The sequence below is a fragment of the Geotrypetes seraphini genome, chromosome 3 (assembly GCF_902459505.1).
Source record: "Geotrypetes seraphini chromosome 3, aGeoSer1.1, whole genome shotgun sequence".
Taxonomy (NCBI): Eukaryota; Metazoa; Chordata; class Amphibia; order Gymnophiona; family Dermophiidae; genus Geotrypetes; species Geotrypetes seraphini.
The window spans coordinates 203,354,184-203,376,125 of NC_047086.1; the positions used below are offsets into that span (position 1 = coordinate 203,354,184).

The following is a 21,942-nucleotide window of genomic DNA, read 5'->3' on the forward strand; positions in this document are numbered from 1 at the left end:
CCCGGCATAGCTTTGTGTCGTCTGCAAACTTGATGATCTTACTGGATGTTCCTTCTTCTAGGTCAGGGATGTCAAAGTCCCTCCTTGAGGGCCGCAATCCAGTCGGGTTTTCAGGATTTCCCCAATGACTATGCATGAGATCTATTAGCATACAATGAAAGCAGTGCATGCAAATAGATCTCATGCATATTCATTGGGGAAATCCTGAAAACCCGACTGGATTGCGGCCCTCGAGGAGGGACTTTGACACCCCTGTTCTAGGTCATTGATGAAAATATTAAATAAGATGGGCCCAAGTATCGAGCCCTGGGGCACACCACTAGTTACTTTCTCCCAGTCTGAGAACTTCCCATTTATGCCCACTCTGCTTTCTTTTCTCCAGCCATTTGTCTATCCATCTTAATATATCTCCCTTTATTCTATGGCTTTGTAGTTTCCTGAGAAGTCTTTCATGTGGAACCTTGTCGAACGCTTTCTGGAAGTCCAAGTATATTATGTCCACCGGTTCTCCACTATCAATTTGTTTGTTCACGGTCTCAAAAAATTGAAGTAAATTCATCAAACATGATTTCCCTTTCCTGAAGCCATGTTGACTGGCTCTCATCAGGTCGTGTGTATCCAAGGGCCGGACTATGCTATCTTTAATCAGTGCTTCAACCATCTTTCTAGGGACAGACGTAAGACTCACAGGTCTGTAGTTGCCTGGTTCTCCTCTTGATCATTTTTTGAAAATTGGGGTGACGTTCGCTATCTCCAATCGTCCGGTATCTGTCCAGTTCTAATTGACAGGTAGGCAAGTTTTTGCAAAAGTTCTCCGATTTCAACCTTCAGTTCTTTTAAGACTCTCGGGTGAATCCCATCAGGACTCTCTTTTCCTTCCCAGCACTGATCATGAGAATCCTTGTTCTCTCAAAAGAGCCAAATCAACGATCTAGGCCCACCAGAAATGCTAAAGTTTTTTCATAAAAATTTTAAAAAGCAACATTATTTAATTTGCAAATATATGTTTACATATGAAAATGTACCACATAATTGCCACATCATTTGCATATTCTTGAAAAGTTTGCTGCAGGAAACCAAGGACTTTTAAACAGGAGCCATCCCTTTTAATTGTCAATATGTTCCAGTTTAATTCCTTTACTGCAGAAATGGACTTTGGTGCTGTAGTTATCATTGATCTGAAGATTGATTTAAAGTACTTTAAAGCTCTTCCTACCTGATCGCCATCATTGTTATGATTCTCAGTGAATCAGGAGAACAGCTGTGCTGATGCTCCTCAGTAAATCTGTTTGGGGATTACACTCGTATGTATAAAGCATGAATATACCATGGATAGCTGAAGAGCAGATGCTCATCACAGACCGTTGCAGGCTTCACATTAATATATGTAAAGCATGAATATAGCATGGATCATTGAAGTTGATTTTAAAAACAGGCAAGTATGGCCTTGCCTTTTTTCTTAGTTCAAAGAACATTACAATAAATATAAGAAATGTATTATTTTTACAAAAATCTATGATGTAAGAATAAGCTCAAGGAAGAAAATGAGAATGGGCAAATCACCATTTTGAGCTGTGAAGCTATTACTGCTACTTTAATAATGTAAAAAAAAAAACCAAAAAAACAACTTTAAAGAATCAGTGTGTTCTGCTTATGACTCCCCTAGCTCTCAGGGAACAGACATATGGGTAAAAATATTGGGTCCTGAAAAATATTGGGAATTGTAGCCAGTATACTGTAGATCAATCCAATTTAGTGTATGAGAGTTAGTGGCACTCTTGGTAATGTGGCTGCTCTTAATTACTGTATACAGTGGTACCGCGATTTACGAGTGCACCGGTTTGCGAGTGTTTTGCAAAACGAGCAAAACATTCGCAAAATCGGCGCCTTGGAAACCGATTTATGAGCGTCCCCCCGCGATCCGGCACCCCCCGCTCGCATCACACACACTCCCACCGCTGCGATCCGGCATACCCCAGGCACCCACCCAATCACATTCCTTACCCCCATTTGGCACCAGCACCAACGCACAGGACATGCCAGTGCCGGTGCCCAAAGATCTGCCTTCTTTTTTGTGCTGGGCCTTGAGCATCTGTGCATGCTCAAGCCCTTCGGGTTCCCGTTCTCTCCGAGATTCTCGGATCTCCAAGTAACTCGGAGAGAACGGGAACCCGAAGGTCTTGAGCATGCGCAGATGCTCAAAGGCCCAGCACAAATAAGAAGGCAGATCTTCGGGCACCGGCATGTCCTGTGCATTGGTGCCGGTGCCAAATGGAGGTAAGGAATGTGATCGGGTGGGTGGGTGGGTGCCTGGGGGATGCCGGATTGTGGCGGAGGGTGTGCGACGTGAGCGGGGGGGTGCCGGATCACGGAGGGACACCATGAGCGGGGGGATGGTGGATCATGCGGGGGGGGGGGCGACACGAGCGGGGTGATGGCAGATCATGCGGGGGGCGACACAAGCGGGGGGGGGGGCGACACGAGCGGGGTGATGGCAGATCACGCGGGGGGCCTTCATCAGCGGGGGAAGCAATGCCGATTCTGGGGGGGGGGTAGAGCAGCGCCACTGGCCTTGGGGGATGGGGGTGGGTGGGAATGAATCAAGCGAGTTTCCTTTAGTTCCTATGGGGAAACTCGCTTTGATATACAAGTATTTTGGTTTACGAGCATGCTTCTGGAACAAATTATGCTTGTAAACCAAGGTTCCACTGTATACTCAAATATAAACCAATTTGAATATAAACAGAGGTAACCTTTTCCCCCCAAAAGAGGAGGATAAATAGTTGACTCGAATATAAACCAAGATTAGAAGTTTGGGTATGTGAGTGTCATCTGTCAGAGATCATGCAATAAATAATTTTTAAAAAATCCATAATCAAGTATAAAACAAATATAAAATATTATGCATTGTATGTATTCAGTGTGTGTATTCAAGTAGACTGCATTTAAATAACTCTCTAGTATGATAATAATAATAATAATAATAACAACAGTTTATATACCTCAGGACCGTGAAGTTTCATGTGGTTTACAATGATTAAAAATGTTACAGATTGAGTAGAACTAACAGAGTTGAAGTCTAGAGTTCAGGCATTGTGGGAAAGATTGTGCAGAGCAGCTACCTAAGTACTTTAGGAATAGACATGTTATTAGATGTCTCCTAAATTCCCCATAAGTATTAGCAAGCATGAGTAATTGTTTCAGATCTTTACTCCATAATGCTGCCTGATATGAGAAGAGAAAGTGTGTCCCAAAAAACATATACATAAAAAATTATACATAACTCTATAAAAAATAACTTAGAAACTTTAATCACCTTCTAGTACCAAAAAATTAATTTAAACTATCTTAATCAATAAAACATAAAAAAACAAAGGTATCTGAACACTCGTGAAGCATACAAAAGCTCATTGGTGTAGATCCTTGTAAACCCCCCTCCCCCCAAAACTGGAAATATAAACAAGTACTACATCAGCCAATGAACATATCTTTCCACATAATTAAGAGAACAAATCATATTAAAAACTGCCATAAACAATTTCATATGCAATACAAATACCCCCCCCCCCCCGTTATCTCTAAATGCACAAAATTAAAATCCAAACTAAAAATAAGAGTTCAAGATCTGTTGTCCACTTTAAACATAAAACAAACTTTCAGAAACAAAAGATAACTAGCCTCGCAGTCTGCTGGAAAAAAAAAATACACTGTTTCACAAATCTGCCAAAAACCGAAAAGGTTCACCGTCTTCCCTAAAAACAAAAGATTTGCTGTCTGCTTTAAAGAAGCATCAGTGACCAAAGGCAACTTCTCCTGCTTACCAAACTGCACTGAAAACTGTCTGCTTTAAAAACATCGGAGCTAGATGGTGAAGAATGATCTTTTTCACTTAGGCATAGCTATCCTTAACTACCTGCTCCCCCCTGCCCCAGACCAACATCGCATTTACAGCTCTGGTTCTCAGTCGACGTCAATGCTTTGTGCTGGGCTGATGCGGGGCCTTGAGCATCTGCGCATGCTCAAAGCTTGCTTGATTTTCTTCAAGAGCCTTGAGAGGGCGGGGGAGCCAGCAGGCCTTGAGCATGCGCAGATGCTCATGGCCCCTCACCAGCCCTGCATAGAGCGTTGGCTTCCTGAGCACCAGAACTTGTAAGTGTGATGTCGGTCTGGGGCATAAGGGAGGATAAGAGTGTCGGCCAACAGGGGAAGGAGGGGGGTGATAGCAATGCCAGTCATTGGGGGGGGAGGAGGATAGCAATGCAGTAATCAGAGAGGTGGTGTAGGATAGCAGTGCTGGTCATCGGGGAGCAATGCCAGTCATCGGGTGGGGAGAGGAGGAAAAAAGCACCATCATCAGAAGGAGGATCAAAAATAAACAGACCCTCATTTTTTTGATCCAAAAATCTGTTTATAGTCATGTATATACGGTATGTAGGGGAATTGTACAGTAGATATGTAAAGCTGAAAGGCATGTACTCGTATGTCTATATATACTTTTTTTTTTTTTACATACCTACTTATAGTTCATATATGTGGCTCATATAACTGCCACATACCTTATGTGTTCTTTCCCCAGAATCTTGAATCTTCACATGTAATAATAGACTGAGGGTCATATACTATATATGACACCTAAAAAAAAAAATGACGCTGAAAAGGATGGCACTTTGCGTGATTCTATAAAATGTCTCTGAAGGTAGGTGCAGTTTAAAGAATCTTGGGTAGGGACTAACATTTTAGGTGCAACCATTTATGTCACTGAAAACCAGGCCTAAATATCTGTGCCTAAGTTGTGTGTGGATCGGGCGTAATGTATAATAGTGCGCCTAACTTTTAGGAGCGCCCTTGACCCGCTCACACTTCTCCCCTGGCTACGCCCCCCCCTTTTGCGATCTACACACTAGAATATACGTGCACCCCGCTAAAGAAAGTTGTGTGCATCAATTATAATTAGTGCCAATTATTACTCGTTAATTGCCAATTATAAGATCTGATTGGCTTGTTAATTAAAGTTATGAATACAAATTGGCAATGCACACAGATTTGGACATAGAATCTGGCCCTGAGTTTATAATTTTTATATTTTTATTTATTTAATTTTGGTATTTATATACTACCTATCAAAGTTAACTAAGCGGTTTACAATCAGGTACTCCAGCAATTTTCCCTATCTTTCCCAGTGGGTTCATAATCTATTTAACATACCTGGGACAATGGAGGATTCAGTGACTTGCCCAGGGTCAGAAGGAGCAGTGTGGGATTTGAACCCACAACCTCAGGGTGCTGAGGCTATAATGCTGACCACTATGCTACTTCTTCCTTCCTTGTATTTTATTGATTTGTGCACATTTGGATGTACTCTGTTTATATATTTTGATGAATATAAATATAAGTAAATACATATTTCTGATGTTAAATTGCATCTTGTCTAAGATATTCAATTGCCAGGTTGTAATAGAAAGGGCAGATAAAGTAAGCATGAACTAGTGGTGTTGCAGGCCATAGGATATTTTGGTTATTTGTTAGCAGTCTAGGTACCATCCAGCTGGGCCACAGGACTCTTAGATGCTAGATGTGTGAGGCAACTAATTTTGATTGGTGTTTAAATTATGAATAAGCTTGGTGTGGTAAGGTGTTGTGGATACATGGAACAGATGTTTGATAAATAGGGGAACTTATGTGCTCATCTACAGAGGATTGTAGAGAACATCAAAAATAGACAACATACAGACTGAGATAAGGAGTGATTTAGAAAAGGCCAAACTTCCGTGATTAGCAGTGTGGACAGGAATGGTAGGGCAGATTGTGTGCTCCTCTTGATCTTTATCTGCAGTCTTGTTTCTTTATTACTTAAATTTGATCATGGATGACTTTACATATCTTGTGTGCATTTTGAAATGCTGCCCATTCACAAATGATGTATTTTATGTAACCTGTATTTTGCAGCTCTTTTCTGACCTGTAACTGATCCTCTCTGGTTTTGTCATCTCCTTTTCCCTAGAGTGAACCTATCTTGGATGCCATCCTAACTAAAAAAGCTGCTGCAGGATGAAAAGATGGCAGCGCCCCTTATTGCACCACCAGGCCCTGACAGCTTCAAAGCCTTCACCCGTGAGTCTCTGGCTACCATTGAGAAACGTATCGCTGAAGAAAAGGCTAAGAAGCCGGCAAAGCCAGACAGCAGTCATCGGGATGATGATGATGAGAATAAGCCGAAACCCAACAGCGACCTGGAAGCAGGCAGGAACTTGCCATTTATCTATGGGGATATCCCGAAACAACTGGTGGCTGAGCCCATCGAGGACTTGGACCCTTTTTATTTAAATCAGAAAGTGAGTCTGCAAACACTAAGGTCGTTATATCACTTCTTTCTTAAAGAACAGGACATAAAGGTTTGGTTGACAGGAGCTCTCATTCTTCACAACATTTTAAAAGAAATGTTGGAAATTTGCTCTGTTTTTGATGATCAGGCTTTGAGTTTTCATGTTCTATTCTGTTGTTGCCATGTGCCAAGAGTTCACCCCCTTTCTAAGATCCCTTAAAACACTCTTTATTGTCTGGTAATTAATCTGTTTCTGAGATGTGACCGTCAAAAATGAGTATGTTGCAAGGAAACTAGAGGACTTGCAGATGAAGGGCTAAGCAAGTTATTCTAGCCTGAAGTCTCAGGTCAACACAACATTGCTTGTGTTGTGCTGGGAAGTGGTTGGGATATCCTTTTCTATTATGTCTCTTTATTGTTCAGTAGAGCTAAGTTCAGACTTTTCGTTCAGTTTAATTTTCATCTTTTCATCCATTAGTTTCTCTCTACTTTTATGTTCAAATGTAGACTGAGTTAGAGTCTTGGTGATCTACATGCAGTTTCCAGGCCATGGGTTGAGTGTCTCTATCAATGTCTGGATTAGGTTTTGGTTTACTACTAGGGGCAAATCTGTAGTAGGTGTGGACTAGTTGGTTTGTGTTAAATTTGAATCGCCGTACAGGTAAGATATTGCAAAATCTGTTAATGTGTTGTGATCCTTTCATCAGCGTACCATGGAAATTCATGCTGCCACTGTAGAAATTTGAACGGAAGAGTGGCCACAGAGAACTTTGTATTAAAATCCAGTTAAGTGGTTGCTTTTGCTGTAAAAGTTCAATTTACACAATGAACTGGGTCATAATGAAAATCTAGCTTTCAGGAAGCCAACTTGTCCATCTCTACTCAAGCTCACACATGTCTAGCTTGGCTGCTTCATACTAGACTGTGCCATCTCCTTCTTCCCTGACCTGCAGGGTCTTGTTTTAGATTTGATTTCTGTAGAATGTTGACCTGAGATGATGTATTGTCTGGGAAATCCCAGAGGGGTTCATGAGGTATCTTGCTTGGCTTTAAGCTTTCAGTCTTTTGTGCAGTGTCTTATAAACATTCTGCAATCAAGTTAGCCGAAAACACTTCAGGTAAGTGTCAAGTCTTTATCATCACTCTGCTATATTGATGTTTGGTGTAGGGGCATGCAAAAGATTTTGGATAATTGGATTTTTGGATATTCACAGGGGTGGCTGGTTCTGTATAGTGCAACTAAGGTTGCTTGTGCAAATGTGTGCATTGCTGATTTGCACACACAGCTTAATTGCTTAACAAGCTAATCAGCACCAGTAATTGACAGTTAACAACAGGGGTCTCAAAGTCGCTCCTTGAGGGCCACAATCCAGTCGGGTTTTCAAGATTTCTCCAATGAATATGCATGAGATCTATGTGCATGCACTGCTTTCAATGCATATTCATTGGGGAAATCCTGAAAACCCGACTGGATTGCGGCCCTCGAGGAGGGACTTTGGAGATCCCTGGTTAACAAGTAACTGGCACTAAGCAGTTACGTATACAACTTTCTTAGCGTATTCTATAAAGCGGAGCAAAGAAATTCTACTGTGTGGATTAGAAAATGACAAAGGGCCAAATTTTTCCCTATCCCCGCAGGAATTCAGTTTCCCTGGCCTGTCCCCGTGAGTTTTGTCACTGTCCCTGCCCCATTCCTGTAAGCTCTGCCTTAACCACACAAGCCTCAAACACTTAAGATTTTAAAGTGTTTGAGGCTTGTGCAGATGAGGACAGAGCTTGCAGGAATGGAGCAGGGACAGGAAAAGAACTATATGGGATGGGAAAATGAGTTCCCGCAGGGACGGGAAAAAAATTTGTCCCCGTGTCATTCTCTAGGGTGGCTTTCAAAAGGGGGCATGGGGCCAGGGGGAGTACATGTGGGTTGTGGGCATTCCAAAGAGTTAGGTGCACTGTTCTAGATCCACCCTGGTGAAATTGCAGGCCCCTCTCGTACTCTAAATACCTACCTGTTTTCTTTTCCCTCCCCGAAGGGCTGCCTCTACAAAAAATTCCTCGACCGATCCCCAGCATTCCAAGCGGGCAAATGGAACAAATGCCTCTCTACTCTCATCTCCAATTCCCCCCCCCCCTATCAAACTTTCAGGAAGTTAACTAAAACCTACCTTTTTGACAAATTCCTCTGAACGTTCTCCTCTCCTCCCTCCTCCTCCTCTGACCTCGACTCTCCCCCAGACTCTTTACAGCCGTATGTAACACTTCTATTTGTAACTCTGCTGTATGTAACTCATAGCAAACATAACTACTCCGAATATATTACCTACCTGCAAAAATTAACTTCTCCGTAAATGTATCGTCTAAAATGTAAATTTAACTTGATTGAAAAATGCATTGTGTAAAATGTTAATGTAACATTAACGAACTTGTAACTTCGCTGTAATTGTACAGTCTCTTCTTCTGTTAACCGCATAGAACTTCCATGGTAATGCGGTATACAAGAATAAAGTTATTATTATTATTATTTTCATGGTCTAAATGGATGTACCTAAATATTAGTAATGCATACAGGTGCTAAGTGTGATTCTGTAAACTCGCCTAACTTTGGAGGTCTTTTATAGAATTGCTCTAAGCGCCTTCCTTTTCAACACTGATTTTTCTAGGCACCGTTTTAAAATATGGCCGGCCCTGAGTGTGTTAAAGCAAGCAATTGCACAAGGTGTTGGCTGGCTTTCTTTCTAGACTTGAACATAGTGCTTAGAATTGGAGGTATTATATGAAAGTTCCTTGAGGGTTTTTATTTGTGGATATAAGATTTATGAGTTACTCCTGCGGGAATTCTGGGTACAATATTTAAAAATTCTGCAATTCCTTGCACAATAACAGCATATAATCATTATCCTTGAGTCCTAATGAATTAAACTACCATAGAGAAAAAAATGGTATTTTTCAAATATGCAGGGTTTATTTTTTTAGGATTTAGGTAAAAATTCCTCTAGAAGTACTATAACATACTTAACTAGAGGACTTGAGTTTTGGGCATTTCGCTTTATCAATCTGTGGGGCCTAAGGAAAGCTTGGAGCTATGGCCAATGGCAGTTTCTTTCAGCAGCAGTTTCAAGAAACCAGTGCTAGTGGCAGCTCAGAGCTCCCAAGCTCCCGTCAGACTTGATGAATTGCTGAATAAAAACCCACAAGCTCTATCTATATGGCAACAGACTACTCAATTTGTCACCCCCTATGCATTCTCTCACCGTTCCCAACCTTCTCCCTCAATCAGGCACCCCTAATAAATTACCTCTTCTCCTTAACCCCTACAAAAGACAGCCATTCCACTAGCTATTTCTCAACTAATCAGCTAACCCTAAATTAGGCAGCCTGACCTGCCGCCCCTTCTTCAGTCAAACAGCCTGCCTCCTTCAAAAAACCCGCCTAGACTCTCCCACAATCCCCACTCGGAGCAATAGGTAAACCTGCTCCCCCAGCACCTTCCCCACAAGAAGCAGCCAGTTTAATCTCCCCCCCCACACCCCTTCAAAGAAAAGCAATTAGTTGGTTTCAAGGCAAAGCAACCAGCCATTAAAGCCACCAATCGTTGTTGTGTTTTTGGGGGTAGTATGTCCACAATTAGGGAACTCTACCGCACTCAGTTTGTCAGATTTCTGCTTTTTGAAAAATCTTTTTGTAAGAGTTTGAAAGCCCATCTTTTCAGTAAAGCTTTTCAGAATTTGTGATGGGAAACTGGGTTTTTTTCCCCCCCTCCAGTTCTTGCTTTGATGTTTATGTTTTAAAGGGATTGTTTTATGTTTTTAAAGAACTGCATGATGTACGTTTTAGGATGTTTGAAGTATTCTGTGTGATTGTAATATGTTGTAAAGTGGTGGTTTTATTTGAATTATGAACGTGAATATGTAACTTGTATAGAATATGGGTATGTGGGATATAAATAAATAAATAAAGCCAGGGGCTCCTCGCCAGTTAGTTCTTCTACTTTGCTCTATCTGCCCTGTTGTCTTGTAGCACCTGGGACAGCTCATAGTTTTAGGCAGTGTGCACTGTAGCTCTCAGTACATTTGATCCATGTGGTGTCTATACTTTCCCCTTGAGCTCTTTATTTATTTATTTATTTAAATTCTTCAAGGAATACAGGCACCGTGAGGCTCAAACTTGTAGATAGAGCAAAATTGAAAAACTAACTGGTGAGACTTTTATGTTCTTTCATCCCAGTGGCTGGCCAAATTCTGCAGGCCACTCAAAATTTCTGCAGGGAGAGGAAATTGTGCACAGATCGTGTTCAATTGTAGGCAGTATGCTTCAGTGAGGAACTGTCACAGCAATCCCCATCCCCCCAATCACAGCTCCATTTTTCCTTAAAGTCATCTTTCCTTGGGGATGTCCTCTGCTTCAAGTCGCTTCTGGTAGCAAGTCGCAGGAGGCAGCCCTCTTCAAAGTGCTCTGGTGATCCTGCTGGAATCATGGAAACCATGTCGTTTTGCAACTGCTCTTCAGTGTAATGGTGCCTGAAGTAGAGAATGACATGGTGACAAAATTCATCACTGTCCCCGTCCCCATGGATAACTGCGGGAAACCATCTTCATATCATTCTTTAAGGAGAGAGGAAAGAATCAGAGTATGAATGGCCACAACCACTGACCCACAAGCTTTGCTTTGAATAATGCTGGTGTAGAAGGACAGAGGATGAAATAGACACTAGAAAATGACATGGGATTATTTCCCGTGGTTATCTGCGGGGACGGGAACGGTGATGAATTTTGTCACCGTGTCATTCTCTAGCCTAAAGCTCAGTGGACCTTCTAACATTTCAGATACCTATAGCTGCCTCCCATCACAGAATTATTTTTTCTTTTAAATTGTTCTTCTGTCCTGAAATTTTCCTCCCAATCCTTACAACTTCCTGCTTCTATAGGGCAATGCCACACTCAACCTTTATTCACAACTACTTGGATTACTTTCTCCTAGTTCTGTAATTTTAGCTAGCCAAGCTACTACAGTATCAGTACTTGACAAGTAGCCACACGCCATTGCTCCCTCCCAGGAAGCATGCCAGTTGGTTTCATCTGGCCAGTTGGTTTCATCAGTGAACAGTAACAGAACTGTGAACACCATCCTACAGGAACACATTCTCATCCAGACCAGGGAGCAAAACCCAGGTCCAGGAGTCAGTGCTCCTAAATTAAGAAAGTTTGGTTGAAAATTGTTCACAAATTAGGAGTCTACCTAAGGAACATAAATTTAAGAGCTCAGCTTTTTTTTTTTTTTTTTAAATATCGGGCCCCTGGTTTCTTCTGTGAACTGGTGACCTGCTACAAGCATCAATGCAGTTTTACTGACCTGGCCCCTACAAGCTCCAGTGAAGAACTTCTTTCAAAACAAAGCAATGTGAACCTGGTAGTATAAATCAGTTGCTTCACCAGTGTCCTCTGTTCCTTGGATGTGACTCATACCTCACTATACAGCCACAGAGAGAACACACACTGAGCCCTCATAATGCACAGGAACGTAGAAAATGATGACAGATAAATACCATATGTCCTAGTCTGCCTATCCATGCCAACCACTAAGCTCTACAATGTCGTCTTCTCCCCCAGAGATCATATGTGCTTGTTCCATGCTTTCTTAAATTCAAATACATCCTTATCTTTACCACCTCTACTGAGAGGCTGTTCCTTGTATCCACCACTCTATCCATAAAGAAATATTTCCTTAGATTACTCCCGAGTCTCTCTTTTCATCTTCATCCTATGACCCTATGTTGCAGAGCTTCCTTTCTTTTTTTTTAATATTTTATTTATTAATTTTTCATTCTTACAGGAATTGAATCATACATAATATAATTAATTATTACATGACATTTGTAACTATAATCAATACATCATATCATAAATGATAAATCTCTCCCCCTTTTCCCAATTCCTTTTTCCAAAAAGTATACAAATCCCAACCCATCCCTATATACCTACTGCCAATGTGCTAAGAAATCTGATCATTAGAATAAATAGTCAATGGTTCCCAAATTTTCTTAAAATTGTGAAGATTCCCTTGTTGTAACGCTAACACTTTTTCCATTTTGTATATATGACAAACAGAGTTCCACCAGAATGTATAATTTAATTTGGTATAATCCTTCCAATTTTGAGTAATTTGTTGCATGGCGACACATGTCAATATTAATAGTAGTTTGTTATTATTTGCTGAAATCAGACTCTTGAGTTCTCATTGCAGTACCAAATAATATGGTATCATATGAGAGTCCTACATGATTTTCTAGTAACTTATTAATTTGGGACCTTTCAAAAAGAGGCTTACCTTCTGTGCATTTGTGCCACAGGGATATTTAAATGACTATGGGCTAGATTCACTAAGGACACCGATTGTGTACCGACCACTTTGCAACCCCGACCCGATTCACTAACCTTCCTCCCGCGCGTATCTGCCACCCGATCCGTGCATGCAAATGAGGAAGGGCCTCAATTCACTAAAAAAAATTCAGGCACACCGATTGGGCTGGCTGATCAAAACCAAGCAACTGCTGAGGACCAGTCGCTCACTTTCCTGCCAACTCTCCTGCAAGCAGTTTTCACAGACCAAAGCCTCCGAGCTCTCAAAGCACATCTCGGTGCACAATAAAAAGCCTTTTTACCAGCTGCCCTGAGGATGTCGCTGCACTGCAGCTCCCACAGGAGAACCAGGGAATCCTTTATTCTGCCTATCGTTGTTCTTCCGCTGTTCATCCCCGTGCCCAGGGCAGGATTAATTCATCGAGGGCCCCTAGGCACACAAGTACACTAGTCCCCTGCCCCACCTCCTTGTATTTACCCATTTTCTTCTTTACTTCTTTATTTCCACTTTATTTCTTTTATTTTAAAATTCAAAACAAACAACAAAAATTACCATACCAGTGCTTCAGTGTACATTGGTGTGGCATCCATCTTCTTCCCTTCCCTCCTCCAATGGTCTGGTATCTCTCTCCTCTCCTTCCCTTCCCTCTCCCACACCCCCATGGTCTGGCATTTCACTCTCTTCTCCCTTCCCCCCACTTCCATCAGCATCTGCCCCCCTTTCTTTCCCTCTAACCCAATTGCATCCAGTATCCTTCCCCCTTATGTCTCTCTCCCCTTTCCCTACACACCAATTCCATCAGCATCTGCCCCCTTTCTCTCCCTCCACCACCCTTCCATACCATGCCAGAGATTGAGCTTGATGTACCAACTCAGGCAGTCTGTTTTAGGCATATGGTGCATCTAAGCATCATTCTGGCTTTTGCCATCACTTTTTTTCTACTTGTTTGGCCATCTTAAGATCACACTGGGCAGAAGGTTTCATCGTATTGTCTACAGTGACACCCAGATCCTTTTCTTGGACGCTAATTCCCAAGGTGGACCCTAGCATTTGATAACTGATTTGGGTTATTCTTCCCAATGTGCATCACTTTGCATTTATCCACATTTTAAATTTCATCTGCCACTTGGATGCCTAGTCTTCCTATTTCCTAAGGTCCGCCTGCAATTTTTAACAACTGTGATCTGCATATGTTTTAACAACTTTGAACAGTTTAGTGTCATCTGCAAATTTAATCACCTCACTCGTTGTTCCAATTTCCATATCATTTATAAATAAGTTAAATAGCACCGGTCTCACTCCACTGTTTACTCTCCTCCATTAAGAAAAATGGCCATTTAACCCTGCTCTCTGTTTTCTGTCCAATAACCAATTCCTAATCCACAGTTGAACTTTGCCACCTATCCCATAACTCTTTAATTTTCTCAGTAGCCTCTCTTGAGGAACTTTGTGAAAAGCTTTCTGAAAATTTAGATCTACTACATCAACCGGCTCACCTTTATCCACATGTTTATTCACACCTTCAAAGAAGTCAAGCACTCTTCTCTGATCCAGTTCTCTGGCCATCAAATCAATGAAATTAGATTCATTTAACACAACCTACCTCCAGTACAATCATGCTGCCTTGGCCCTGCATTCCTTTGGATTCCAGAAGCTACATTATCCTCTGTTTTAGAAGTGTTTCTAGTAATTTAATCACCATACAGGTTAGGCTAACTGGCCTGAAGTTTTCAACCTTCTCCTTATTTTCTCTTTTGTAGAGAGACACCGCAACCACCTTTCCACAACCCTCTAGGTAGGGGCTTAGGACAAGAGTCTCAGTAGGAAGAAGGGGGCCTTGAAGGATCACTGGGTTTCTCATATGCTTGAGTAATGTGCTATTTTTATTTGGACTTTCTGGAAAAGGGGTTGTATGTATAGTATGGGATGCTAATGGATGCCTTCATTATGGTGAGAGCGAGAGGCTACGGAGTGAGGGATGGGAAGGGGCTTTGATATATTTGTGATACTGTTCTGTTTTATTTGAAAAATAAACTTTGCAAAATGTTTTTAAAAATACACTCAGCTTTAGCCTTCACCACAATCCAGAAACTAACAACATAAGAACAAGCCACTACATGCTGCCCACTATCCCATCAGAACAGGCGGCTAGCGATGGGGTACACATGATAAAGAAGCCAAGGTGCAATATGCAGACAGCCATTTCTGTTCTTCTATGACCGTTAATGATCTTGTGTGTGCAAAGGCAAATCTTATGACAATCAATTTCTGTGAGACTAACCTGGACACCAGCAGTCTATGAAAAAGTAACCCCTCTGGGATCCTGTGTTTGAACTGTAGCGGAGGTAGTGGCCATGCATATTTCTGAAAGGTTTATCCTGAAAACCTGGCATTACAGTTGACTTCCTCTAAGTAACAGCCATTTAAATTTTCTCTTCATTTTGCCTCTTCCCTCCACTGGAATTCCTTTCTACCCTAACTCTTGTTAACCGTGTCGAGCTTTACGAATGTAGAGATGATGCGGTATACAAACCTAAGGTTTAGATAGATTAGATTAGATTAGATTTTGTGTCCCATTGCAGTTAGCATAAATCTTGCCCTTTTTGGTTCCTTTGGCCTCTGGAAGGGAGTTGCACAAAGATTTTTCATAACAACCCCTCCCCCCAAATGGGGTCACTGCTGGCAACTTTGATGGGGTCAGTGATCTCAGATTTCAGATCTGGGCTTGCTCAAGGAGCTCATCATATCCACAAACAGTTCTTTTCTACAAAACTTGTGCAGATTTTATCTGAAGTTATTGTTTTAGTAGTCACCTCTAATGGCAAACTGCAGAGAAAAGGATTTTTTTAAAACCCAAAGAGTAGCGAAATCAGGAAACCAAGTTTGATAGGATCTGTCGCCAGGCACCTGTAGTAATTGGTGCTGCATTGTCGTTAGAATATTGTGGCATCAGCAGTGCACAGTGGAACAGCAGCTGCTGAGTACCCCCCCACCCCCTCCCCCTAAATTACACCTGCCTCCAAGTTCATTTATCATGCCTGTCTTCTTTTAATATAGGACATTATTCATAAGAGAATAGATGTAGGGAGTGTCAGAGGAGAGAGGCCTGCGCAGAGTACAGGAGGAACGGCTGCAATGAAAAATGAGGCCTGAATGGAAAGCAGCCTGTAGCCATAAATGAGGCCTGAAGTGTGAGGAGAAGCAGAGAAACGCTGGGTCTAGGAAAAGCTGAAATATAATGCAGGTGCAGCTATCCTGACCTGCTTAAAAATTCTCCCTTTTTTTTTTTTGACTAAAGCATAATCCATTAACCAGTAATACAAATTATTCATATTAATAAGAACAGAAGGTTTGCGTTCCCTGATGGTCACCACCTAGCCTTCATTTGGCACCCTTTTCTATGTCCTGCTTTCCTCCACTTGCTTTTATTTGTATCTTATCCCTGGCACCAGGCAGGCCTCCTCCCTTCCGTCTCTTATTGCTGATGAAGCACTTCTGATACTCAGCCTTCTTTGCTGTGCTGACTACAGCTGCTTGTCCTTAGAAGGGGAGTGGGGGATGGAATGATATGGAATGATCCCAGATCCTATGCAAGCATTTCTTCCAGGTTCCCTGTATTGCCACCTCATGTCATATGAAGCTGAACAGGTTCACCCTGCCCTGGTTTTGCCCCTGTTGCACACATGAAAGGCCTGCTTTTCTGAGAGAAACTGGAGCATATTGTAGATGCAACGAGAGTAAAGGCAGGACTGGATTAACTGTTGGATTGGTTCCAATGGCAACAGTATTGTCCTCTTTTACTAATCACCTTTCTTCTTTAATTCAAACAGTAATACTTATTTCAACACAAGGCTGATATGGTTAAGTGAACACTCAGACCCACAACTGAGTTCCGGTGAAAAAATCACGGAGCAACTGTTAAGGAGACCATCATAGTTGTTCACAGTCTCCTCCACCAAACAAAGACTAAATAACACCAAATCAAAATAAAATAATATATTTAACAACAACTTAACTTTGAATGGTGTGGATGGTACACATAACTGCTCCGGGCTCCTCCGTTATTCTTATTACCGACCCCCCAACCTAGGTTTCACCTGCTGGCTTCTTCAGGAGGGGTACTAAAATTACAAGATGACTCCAATTAACACTAAACCACACAGCTTACTTTCTCAATAAACTAAACATTTTGAAATACTCGATACACACTCTCTCTCCGACTTACCGGCACAAACACTCCATACTGCACACAGATTGTGGCCGGGATTGGTTCAGTGCTGGAACCTCTGTCTAGGTATATAGATAGCTTTCTTTATGAACATGTGAGCACCGTTCAGTCCTATGTACGAGATTCTTCTCACTTTTTGCAATGTCTGCAGAGGTGTGAGGGTCAAGATTGTAAATTTCTGGTAACCGCAGACGTTTCCGCCCTGTACACCAACATGCCACAATCGGCGGCCCTGGCAATTATTAAACAAGTAGTGAGTAAATCTAACGTTTCAGTTCAAAAGAAGGAGTTGGTAGGAACTTTAGCTGAATTTGTGGTGTGTCAAAATTACTTTCAATTTGCAAATAGGTTTTTCTTCCAAACTAAGGGGGTGGCGATGGGGGCCACGGTGGCCCCGTCCGTCACTTGCCTCTACATGTCAGAATACGAAGACAAACATGTTTACACCTCCAGATGGTTTAGTAAAGTTGGCCTATGGAGAAGGTATATTGACGATATTTTCTTCATGTGGAGTGGGAAGCGTGACGAATTGGATGAATTCCTAAAAGAGTTGAACCAGGCAGACTCCAACATAACTCTCACTCATGAAGTAAGTAGTGATACGATATCCTTTTTGGATATCCAAGTAGTAAAATCCCAGATCAACTCTCAAGTAAGTTATGATACTACCTTGTACAGGAAACCTTCGGATCGGAACACGCTCCTACACTACCAGAGTTATCATCCAAAACCCCTCAGGGATAGTATCCCGGTGGGGCAATTTTTAAGGTTGAGGAGGATCTGCTCTGACGAATGGGATTTTCACCAGCAGGCCACGCTTTTATACACAAAGTTTAAGGAGAGAGGTTATCCTCCCCGGATAGTTAAACGGGCATGGAAGAGAGCTCGTAACTGTCAGCGGGAGTGGTTATTTCATCCACAACAAAGGGAGAAAAGTGGGGCCCTGGTATGCGTACTGCCTTATTCCAATCGAAGTCATCAGATTAGAAAAATTATTTTGAAACACTGGCCAGTGCTGCAGGTGCATGAAAGCATGAATGACACACCTTTATTCGCCCATACTAGGGGTTGGAATTTAGGTCAAATTTTGAAATACCGTGACCCTACTCAGCAGAACAGAGAGGGTCCTCATGTATGCTGTCATCAGTGTGTATATTGCTCTCATGTCCTCAACATTGACCAAGTGGTAATTCCAAAAACAGGGGGTAAGAAATTCTATTTAAGAACAGGCACCAATTGTTTGTCATCTGCAGTAATATATTGTATTATCTGCCCTTGTAGGCTATACTACATAGGACATACTCGGCGGGCTATTAAAATCCGCATCGCCGAGCATTTGAGCAATATAAGATGCAAGCGGGTATCCGCCCCCCTGGTAAGCCATTGGATCGAGCAACAGCATTCCATAGAGGAATTACAATATACTGTTCTTATGCGTGCCTATAAAGAAACTGGAAACATTACTCAACATCTTCTTTATTTAGAGCACAAGTTTATATTCCAGTGGCATACCCTGGCCCCCGCAGGATTAAACAATGATATTGAATGGTTTCAATTATAATTTCTCATTCATGACGTAATGAGTGATGACGTTGAGGCCAGTAAAGGGGAGTGTATTTAAAGCGTGGCCTGCTGGGAAGTTCCCTTCGTCAGCAGTGCGTCTGTGTGCAGTATGGAGTGTTTGTGCCGGTAAGTCGGAGAGAGAGTGTGTATCGAGTATTTCAAAATGTTTAGTTTATTGAGAAAGTAAGCTGTGTGGTTTAGTGTTAATTGGAGTCATCTTGTAATTTTAGTACCCCTCCTGAAGAAGCCAGCAGGTGAAACCTAGGTTGGGGGGTCGGTAATAAGAATAACGGAGGAGCCCGGAGCAGTTATGTGTACCATCCACACCATTCAAAGTTAAGTTGTTGTTAAATATATTATTTTATTTTGATTTGGTGTTATTTAGTCTTTGTTTGGTGGAGGAGACTGTGAACAACTATGATGGTCTCCTTAACAGCTGCTCTGTGATTTTTTCACCGGAACTCAGTTGTGGGACTGAGTGTTCACTTAACCATATCAGCCTTGTGTTGAAATAAGTATTACTGTTTGAATTAAAGAAGAAAGGTGATTAGTAAAAGAGTTATTTATAATATCACCTTAGATAAGCAAGTTCCCTTGCTGTTGTTGAAACAGCATTGTCCTGTCACTAGCAGAAAGTACATAAATAATAAACTATTTTTGAGAGATTTCTGTACAATTCAAAATTTCCGCAGAATGCCCCTCCCCTAAGGAATTTTTGGGTGATCCACAGAATTTGGCCAGCCTTAAGAACGAAAGAACATTAGAACCATGAGGCTCTGCCCTAGTTACTCCTGCTTTGCTTATCATAGATTTGGGCATTGCACAGCTCACAGAGTGTTGGAGTCTCATGATAAGTTTGCAAGGATGAAACGAAAGCTCATTGCATCAAAGCAGCACACTTTGGAAAATGATTAAGGGTGCTGAACTCAAAATTCACAAATTTCTCTTCACCCAGCAAAGAAACCAAAATACATCTGGTAGTGAATGACCAGCCTGTATCTAAATGTCACGAGCAGGGCAGGTAATGGGGACAAATCAAAAGCTAGGGCCCTGCCGCTCTCTCCTTCCCTCTGCAGCTTGTCAGCATCATACACTCTCTCCCCTCCCTTCATTCAGGCCATTCACAACACTTTTCTCTAACCATTCTCTACCTAAGCCCATCCACACCACACTCTATTCCACCAATTTTTTTTTTTCATTTTTACCTAATTTCTTCTTTCCCCCTTGCTCCTCCTCCTCTTTCCCTTTTCCCCGCTATAGATATAATAAATTGTTGTTGTTGTTATTTTCCATTCCTTTCCTGATAATTACTAACATTCTATATGCGTTTTTAGCCGCTGCCACACACTGAGCTGAGAGCTTCAACATATCTTCAACAATAAGACTTAGATCATTTTCCTGGGTGGTGACTTCTGTCATGAAACCCTGCATCATGTAATTATAGTGCGGGTTCCTCTTTTCTACATGTACCACTTTGTTCACAGATTCCAGGCCAGTGGCTCTCCTCTGCCTGCAGAATCCACATCAGATTCTTTGCCACATACTCAACCTGAGCTCAGAAAGCCCAGCAAGGATCACAGTTTGAAACCTCAAATATTACATGCTGAGTGATAGAATGTTTGTTTATTTCTGCGTACTTTAATTGCCACATTGCAGATCAAAGTGGTTTAAAAAAAGAACTCCAAAATTTGTGACAGGAAAGTATAAATCAATCATTTGACAATAAAAAGCAAACACAAAACTTACATTCAGGTAATGCCATCCAATACCAATTGCAAAGGTTTGGTCATGTTCACTGACTGCCCTTTGAAAAAGCCAGGTCTTCAACTTTTGACTTGAATAGTTTTAAAGACTGTTCTCTAATAGACAAAGACATGGAATTCGAGGTTGCAGGTGCCATAAAGAAATAAGCATTATGATGTGTACACTCTCTAGTTGGGTAACACGAGGACCCAATAAAACCAAGCGATGAGCGTTGAGAGATTTAAGGACTGTAGCAGCCCAGGGCATAAGAGCATTCTCTCATACTAAGCCACTGTGTTCTGGGCTGTCTACAGGATATTGCTCCAGTGGCCAAGGAAAAAGTATCTATCGTGTGTCCCCAAAAATAAGACAGGGTATTATATTAATTTGTGCTCCAAAAAATGTACTAGGGCTTATTTTTGGAAAATGTCTTATTTTCGGGGATAACTAAATATAATTAGCAATAACATCATCAGTGACGTGGCAGAGGATAGGCCCCGGCTGGGAAGGCCACGAAGGAACCCGTTCAGAGCGATGCCACTAGTTTTGAGGCTTCGGTGGTGTTCCGGTGCACAAAGGGATAGGAGGGAGGGGTCTTAACCAGGGCTTATATTAGGATCTACCCCGAAAATCATGCTAGGGCTTATTTTCGGGGAGCTGAACTGAGACCTGGGAGGTGGTTACAGAGTTTAAGCAAGAACAGAGAAGGGAGCAGAAATTCAGCAATTAAGCAGAAAAAAAGCCAGGGAGCTGGTGGGATTTATGTATCACCAGCAATGGCACTTTTTAAGTTAAGTCACTTTTTAATTTTGTTGGGTTACCAGTATCAATACTGTATATGCTTTGCACAGAGTCTTGATAGATATATATGGGGAGGTTTTTTTTTATGCCCGTGATTTGAACTCAACCATTAATTGCTATCACCATAATGTACTACAGTGAAGGTTGGCTTCTGAGGCTTTTTCCTCCCTTTTTTGTCATTTACTCGCTGGCATGCTCTGTATAGGATGATCTTGATTGTTACACCTTATCAAATATTTAGTTGTTAGCAGTAACTAGTGTTAGTGAGTGATAATTGTTATCTTAGGTTCTCTTTTTATTTTCATTTATATCCTATATAATCTACAATATTCTTAGTGGGTTACAGAAAACATAAACATCTATATCAATAAACAACAATAAACAGCATGCTTACATAAAATAAAAACTTGCATAAGCAAAAATGACTTATGGGCCCTTTTATATTAAATACTCATAAAATGGTGCACCACAGAGCATGCTGAGGTATCTTGTGGCAATTTTTGCCATATGCATGCTCTAAAAATTCATTGTTTTAGTGCAGGGGGGCATATCGGGGGGTGGAGGGGGGGGCAGAGAATAGGCGTGTTCTATGCTAATCAGTTAGTGCAGCTATTGTACCAGGTGTAGCACATGAGTCTCTACTGCCATAAAGTAGGTTGTGGTATTGAAGATACTGTTCATGGTAATATACTGTTTAGACTAGAGGATGACCAAAACCAGATTCTTCAGTTTTGGCCAAAACTAAATTTATGGCTGAAATTCGCTGCTTAGCCCCTGAATGGGGACAATTCCCACTCCCTTTCCCTCCTCCCCCACCCCTTTTTGAACTGAAGGACCTGAACTTCCTTTCGCCTTCCCTCTCCCTTCCAGTCCTACCCTTGGCACCTTTGGCACTCCTTCTCCCTGGCCTACCATATCACTCTGGTGGCTT

At 41.7% G+C, this 21,942-nt stretch overlaps 1 protein-coding gene across 5 annotated transcripts in view; it reads left to right on the forward strand.

The window, feature by feature from the left end:
• Window positions 1-21,942, forward strand: part of SCN8A (sodium voltage-gated channel alpha subunit 8) — a 411,930-nt gene that overhangs the window by 54,384 nt on the left and 335,604 nt on the right. For 2 of the 5 annotated variants that reach the window (XM_033938385.1, XM_033938386.1), the window contains exon 2: window positions 6,002-6,332. In XM_033938385.1, coding sequence (XP_033794276.1) covers window positions 6,057-6,332 — 276 coding nt within the window. In that variant the 5' untranslated portion in view covers window positions 6,002-6,056. Of the gene's footprint in view, window positions 1-6,001; window positions 6,333-21,942 lie in introns of those variants that run through there. The other 3 variants (XM_033938387.1, XM_033938388.1, XM_033938389.1) reach the window with 2 other exon arrangements.